The sequence below is a fragment of the Alosa sapidissima genome, chromosome 22 (genome assembly GCF_018492685.1).
Source record: "Alosa sapidissima isolate fAloSap1 chromosome 22, fAloSap1.pri, whole genome shotgun sequence".
NCBI classification, from domain to species: Eukaryota; Metazoa; Chordata; class Actinopteri; order Clupeiformes; family Clupeidae; genus Alosa; species Alosa sapidissima.
In genome coordinates, this window is record NC_055978.1 from 17,695,239 (window position 1) to 17,702,738 (window position 7,500).

The window sequence follows — 7,500 nt, forward strand, 5'->3', positions numbered from 1 at the left end:
GATGGAATGAGACATAAGAAACTACAAATTTGACTTGCATCTGAAGTCGCAATACATCGTACTTTCATAAAATCATGCAACATATTCTACCTTGTCTGTGGACATTGTTATTTGCAAAAGCCGGTGCTGGATAAACAAATAGTGGAACAAATAGAGGAAAAGTTGTTTGGTGTTGCTTTAAAATAGAGTGAATATATATATAAAGTTCTCCCCTATTGAATTGTAAGTTGGCCCATGCCCCGGTTTTTTCTCCTGGTGACTACAGATACTGTATCAACAACTCTTATTCTGTGCTGAAGGCCATTCAAGAAAACTTTCTCTATTACGCTCCCTCTCTCTCTCTCTCTCTCTCTCTCTCTCTATCTCTTGCTTTCTCTTTTCTTTTTCCCCTCGCCTTACAAGTCTGACATTAAAATCGATATGGTTGCTCATATCTCCAAATACATCGATGAGAAACACATGCATCTTTTGGGAAATAATCCCCTTTTTTCCCCCGCGATACAATCTGGGCCACCGCTCCACTCCATTTGTAAGCAATATGCTCGGGCCCATACTAATGGATTATAATAGCGTTTCCCCCCCTTCCCTGTCTCCTTTGTGGATGGGAGTGGAAGGGGCTCCCGTATGTAACGTCACTGTTGTTTATGGGGAGGAGCAGGCATTGATGTATTGGCCTCGCTTTTCTTTCAGCCTCTTCTTCGCCGCGAGCATCCATCACCAGGGCAGCCATGCGCACAGGGATGGCAGATAACTTTGGATAAAGTCGTAACGTTTTGGTAATGCCCTATCCCTCTCTCGTTCCCTCCGTGCCCCCCCCCCCCCCCCCCCCTTTCTTCCTTCTCTTCCTCCTCTTTCATCTCTTTCAGGGGCCATTCTGCTTGGGGTGGGAGTGGGGGCTGAGCTGAAATGACGGAGCCAATAATGTCATATGTCCAGTTAATTACCCTTGCTGCAAGCAATTGTTTATGATGATGGCCCTCTTCCTGTCGAATTATGCTAATGGTAGTTTGTGTGTGTGTGTGTGTGTGTGTGTGTGTGTGTGTGTGTGTGTCTTTCTGTCTGTGTATTGGTGTGTGTGTGTGTGTGTGTGTGTGTGTGTGTGTGTGTGTGTGTGTGTGTGTGTGTGTGTGTGTGTTTGTGTGTATATGTGTGTATGTGTGTGTGTGAGAGAGAGAGAGAGAGTGTGTGTGAGAGAGAGTGTGTGAGAGAGAGAGTGTGAATGTGAGTGTGTGTGTTAGGGATGGGGAGCGGAAGACATTAACTGCCGCGTTGCTTACTCTGTCAGAAAAACACACAATAGAAAGCCTGTCAGCCTTTATAGCTCACACAATCACTTACCAATTACAGGTCAGCAGAATGGACTATATTTAACAGAGAGAACGCGTCTGTAGTAATCAGGACCTGCAGATAGGGCCAGCCTGTGACTGTCGGTTGGGTTGTCCACTAATGGCAATCTATTAGAGCTTCCATGACTGTAGCCCATTAATTCCATAGAAGCCATCTGGCTGCCAATGTCTAACACCTGCAAAAGGACATTTTGTCCTGCAGGTGATCACAGAGTGATATTAATGTGAATCACTGTCACACTGTTGTGGAGTTACTCCCCCTCAGTGTGAGTAGAAATCACAGACAGCCACAATGTTCTCATGAGAGGGAGACTAAAATCCATTAAATCAATGGTAATCGTAAAACCTTTCGGTATTTCTGGTTGCTTTCTCCTCCTGTGCAGTCGTCTGCAGTGATGATCAAATATATGCTTTCGCCTCAGTGCAAGTTGGTCTGGAGTATGAAAGTCTGATGATCGTTTACTCAAGTGCAGAAAGAGTCTGAGAATGAGAAATGGGTTTGTTGTGTGTGTGTGTGTGTGTGTGTGTGTGTGTGTGTGTGTGAGAGAGAGTGAGAGAGAGAGAGAGAGAGAGAGAGAGAGAGAGAGAGAGATGTAGACAGCTGAGTTTCGAGGTGGGAAGTTGGGGAGTGGGAAGTAGGAAGATAATCAAAGATAATCAAAAAGATAATCATTAATCCCCAAATCAAAAAAAGATTTGGGGATTAATATCCCCGTCTTGCTCAGCTGATTTTAGACCAAAACACAGACAGCATGCCACAGAGGAAAGCAGGAAAGAGAGTGTAATGAGAGAGAGAGCGAGAGAGACAGAGTAATGAGAGAGAGAGAGAGAGAGAGAGAGAGAGTAATGAGAGAGCGAGAGAGAGAGAGAGAGAGACAGTGCAGCAAAAAGATGAGTGGGCAGATAGATAGATAGATAGATAGATAGATAGATAGATAGATAGATAGATAAAGAGAGAGAGAGACAGGCTGAAAGAGACAGAAAGACAGACGAAGACAGACAAACGGACAAACGGTCTCTTGATTGGCTGAAGCGTTACCGTACCTCCAGAGCCTTCAGTCTGTCCAGAAGGGTTCGGGTCTCATCTTTGGCCTCGTCCCCCGCCTCGTCCCCTGCCGCATCTTTCTCGGCTTCCGATTGGCCACTCTTGGCTGGCTGCTCTTCCGCCGCCTGACACACCCGCTTCTCCTCGGAGGCCTCCTGCTTCTCCATCTCCTTCGAGAGCTTGTCCTGAAGCGAGGGATAGAGAAGGACACAAATAAAGAAGAGAGAGGTGGGGGGGGGGGGGGGGGGGGGGGAGAAGATACAGATAGAGAAGGGGAGACATATACAGATAGACAGTATGGGAGAGAAAGGAGAAGAGAAAGAGATAGAAAGAAAGGAGAAGAGAGAGATAGATAGATAGATAGATAGATAGATAGATAGATAGATAGATAGATAGAGAGGAGGGATACACACAGATTGGGAAGAAAGAGAGAGGGGGTGCAGAGGAGAGACAAGGGAAACAAAATGAGGGAGGGAGGTTAGAGAAATGAAGTGAGAGAAGGAATGACAGAGTGAGAGAAGCCAAGGGAGTGAGAGGCATGGGGGTGCAGGAGACGCAGGAGCATGGAGAGAGAGGGATGAAGAGGGACATGGAGGAAGAGCGAGAACAATAGAGAAAGTGTGACAGATGGAGGGGGAGAAGAAGTGAAACAAGAAGTAGGACAAAAAAGAACAGGGGAAATGAGAGAAGTCAGTGTCAGCATGACAAAACTGTGGCAGATATCCCATGATGCTTTGGGCCACTGATACCACTCGCTGAGTGACCTTGAAAGGCATTTTCTCCATTTTCTCCATTTCTCAGTTTTCAAAAAACTCCTGAAGACCCAGCTCTTTAGAGAACATCTCCTCTCATAGCAACACTTACAACAAGTCTTACTGATCCTAGCACTCACCAGCCGTCTTAAACTGACAAGTAACTGTTAAAAACAGCACTCACTGATGCACTTATTCTTACTGTACTCTAATGTTTTTAAATTGTCCTAAAATTGTTGAGAATTGCTCTAAAACTTAAACTGTTTACCATGTTGTTAGTCGCATTGGCTAAAAAAGCGTCAGCCAAATGTAATGTAATGTAATGAAAGGCCTTCTATAGGCTTTCTGGGCGGACAATTCATAAAAATGAACAAAAGACAATAGAGTGATACAAACAGATATCCATACATCTCTTGATAATTACCCCCCCCCACACACACACACACACACACACACACACACACACACACAGTAGAACACCTGACACTGATAAGACTAATTAGGTTCTCAGACAACTGCTGGTGCAAGTGGCTGAGTGGTCTTTCTTTGGGTGTAAAGAGAGAAGGCAAGGGGAGAACACAGCGAGACAGAGATGCCGCAGTGGGGACTATCAAATGCTATCTCCCTTCATTATCCCATTTGTCTCCCTGCAAGAGGGAGCCAGGAAAAAGGAGGTGAAAAAATTGAGTTGTGCTTCAATCAGAATGCTCACAGGGGGCCAAGTGTGTGTCTGTGTCTGTGTGTGTGTGTGTGTGTGTGTGTGTGTGTGTGTGTGTGTGTGTGTGTGTGTGTGTGTGTGTGTGTGCCAGTGTGGATGGTTGGAAGTTGTGTGCGTAGCATAGGTGTTTGTTTGCAAAGATTCATCACATACAGTATATTACCCAACTGCAAATATTACCATTGAAATCGTGGTAGTATTACTCTGTATTACTGACTGTTTCGGTCTGCTCAAGTGCTATGACACATTCACAGGGTAGCAAAGTGAGGCAGGAGGCATTTCAAATCCTAACAGTCCCCCAGCACATATGACATTTTCCAGTGGCAAGAGGAACAATGAGATCTGGCCTGCATAACAACCTCCAATTAGCCTTTTTAGCACTGAATTAGCATTCCCTCAAAGCCTCTGGTATCTTGCCAGTGGAGCAGAACCATCTTCTGTATGTGTACTACCTGGACGGAGTATAGGCATCTCCTTTAAAGGAGAATTCCGGTGTGATATTGACCTAAAGTGTATTGAAACATGATACCGAGTGTGAACGTATGTCTCATAGCCCATCTCGACTTGTCCCCTGCACTCCAAAATCTGGCGCTAGTTAGCCGATGCTACCAACAACTTTTTCAGTAGTGGTGCTTCGGCATCGGGCTAGCCATGCAAATAAATCACTGTTTTACACCCATTTACGAGGCTCAATGTATCTCCACACTTCATTGGTAGACTTCCTAGGGCCCTGACATTTAAAACGAGACATTGAGAACTTTGACAAAGCACTGGTAGTTTACTTACAAGACGATTTATACAGACAGTATCTTCACGAAGTTTAACGTTTGCAGCCATCTTGAATTTAGTCACGATAAGTCGAGCAACGAGTAAGAATGAACAGGTATGATAAGGGATCAGATTCCAAAAATAATTCAGTGGAAATGCATGGATTCCAGTTTCTTACAGTAGCAGCAACTACCAGTGCTTTTTCAAAGTTCTCAATGTCTCGTTTTAAATGTCAGGGCCCTAGGAAGTCTACCAATGAAGTGTGGAGATACATTGAGCCTCGTAAATGGGTGTAAAACAGTGATTTATTTGCATGGCTAGCCCGATGCCGAAGCACCACTATTGAAGAAGATGTTGGTAGCATCGGCTAACTAGCGCCAGATTTTGGAGTGCAGGGGACAAGCCGAGATGGGCTATGAGACATACGTTCACACTCGGTATCATGTTTCGATACACTTTAGGTCAATATCACACCGGAATTCTCCTTTAAGAGGCTATCGTTTATTTACCGGTATTTATTTATTTATTTATTTATTTATCCACACATCTATGCTCACTTTTGCAACACACAAGCAGTACTTGTATGAGAGAGAATTATGCCCGGTATGATCCCAACGTCTATATGAGGGGTTGGCTCTATCCATTGATGCTACAAGGCATTAACAGCCACTGGGAAATTCTCCTCTTTATTTTGGTCATGTGTTAGAATATAAAATAACATTCCCTGTGCTAACAGGTGCAAATTATGTGAGGGAAGTGCCGTAGCCGCGTGTTAGTAATTAGCGGTCGGATGCAGGGCTCTACTGTTTGGGATCACACACACACACACACACACACACACACACACACACACACACACACACACACACACACACACACACACACACACACACACACACACACACACTCCATGCAGCAGGCTAATCTGCAGTCAGCTAATCGTCATCTGACATGCAGGGCACTCAGATCAGCAGATGATGGATGGGGAGAGTACTGTTATAGCAGGGCAATGCATCCCAAAAGACACACGCACACGAACACACACACACACACACACACACACACACACACACACACACACACACACACACACACACACACACACACGCACACGAACACACACACACACAAAATACAAAATAGATGTGTGAGCATGCATACAGACTCAGAAATGATATGGGGAAAAAAACAGTCAAGTGTGAAGCTACACATTAAAGTAGACACACACACACAAACACACACACACACACATAAACACACACACACAAATACATAAGAGAACAAGACCACAAAAGTGTGTGAAATGCAAGTCTGAAATATGATAAAGGTGCAGCTAATGCACAAATGACCGTATTACACAACACACACACTTTTGCTGACAGAGACAACAGAATGTGTGTGTGTGTGTGTGTGTGTGTGTGTGTGTGTGTGTGTGTGTGTGTGTGTGTGTGTGTGTATGTGTGTGTGTTGGTGTCTAGGAGACGGTGAACCATACTCATCGGTCAGAAAAGCCAGTCTGACAGGCTATCTGGAGCATTACTCTGTCTAATTGCAAATGCATTAGGCACACACGGCTTAATTAGAATGCATAATTTTACTCTGGTGTAATCTCTCGGCTTGTCTCACTCGCATACTGACATGTAGACTCGTACACAGCGCAAACACACGCATACACACACACAGTAACACTCTCTCCACTCTCTCTCTCTCACACACACACACACAAACACACACATAAACACATAGGACTAGCCTATACACACAGATATTTCTACGAGACACACATATTTACCCACAAAAGCAAACAGCAAGTGAATTCACATGAGAGTAATTTGTATAGCAGCACATACACATATGATCACATATCGGCTTGTTTAACATCCATCAAGTATCAACAGACACATGCAATATGCCAAAGGAGATTTGAAATGTTCAGGGTCAGACAGTGCAATAGTCCTATAAACTCTCTCATCTTCATCAGGCTGGTGCGATTCACCAAGCTCAATATGAAGTGAATTTTTAAATAGACTTTACTGTGTGCCGATAGCATCTCATTGATAACCATTACACAAGTGAGAATGAGTTTCGCAAAGTAAATTACAGATGTGTGTGTGTGTGTGTGTGTGTGTGTGTGTGTGTGCGCTGTCGTTGTGTTTAGGTTTGAGTTTATTTGTATGTGTGTGTGTCTGTGTGTGTGTGTGTGTGTGTGTGTGTGTGTGTGTGTGTGTGTGTGTGTGTGTGTGTGTGTGTGTGTGTGTGTGTATGTGTGTGTTTGTCTGTCTGTGCAATGCCTACAATGCCCCCACCCATCACCCACCCATCACCCCAGAACTGTTTCAGTCACGGCTCTTAGCCTCATCAACAATTCCCCCAACTAAGCTCGAATTATACAATTACGTTTGGGCCAAGCTAATGAAGGAGCCTGGGCTACTGGAGAGGAAAGCAATCATGAACACACCCCTCTTCCCACCCTCCGCTCCCCCTGATTAGTTCCCTGGGTGTCGTCGTGGCAATGACGCCGGCAGAGTTAGAGTAAACAAGAGTTAAGCCAGCGAAAGAGAAAAAAAACTTAGGTGGAGAGAGAGAGAAAGAGAGGGAGAGAGAGACAGAGAGAGAGAGAGAGAGACTGGCGCTGACAAACATTTCCACTGCTTCTTTCGGCAAGGTTCTCAGCCTCAAATATGATGTAACATTTTTAGGTTTGAGTTTGCTTTGTTCAGTCGATCAGGTTGGTTGGTATTTATTCAAAGCTGAGATGGGTGAAAATGTTTTGCCTCAAAGATGGTAGGTGGCTACTTCTATTATCAGACCCAAAATGTTATAGAATTTATTTCAGGCCAAATAAAAAAAAGATCTTCACACTTCTCTGGA

General features: G+C 44.4%; 1 protein-coding gene across 4 annotated transcripts in view; it reads right to left on the reverse strand.

Moving 5' to 3' along the window:
* LOC121697535 (nck-associated protein 5-like) overlaps window positions 1–7,500 on the reverse strand; it is a 123,851-nt gene that overhangs the window by 63,721 nt on the left and 52,630 nt on the right. For all 4 annotated transcript variants that reach the window (XM_042079082.1, XM_042079083.1, XM_042079084.1 and 1 more), the window contains one exon: window positions 2,391–2,576. In XM_042079082.1, coding sequence (XP_041935016.1) covers window positions 2,391–2,576 — 186 coding nt within the window. The remainder of the gene's footprint in view (window positions 1–2,390; window positions 2,577–7,500) is intronic.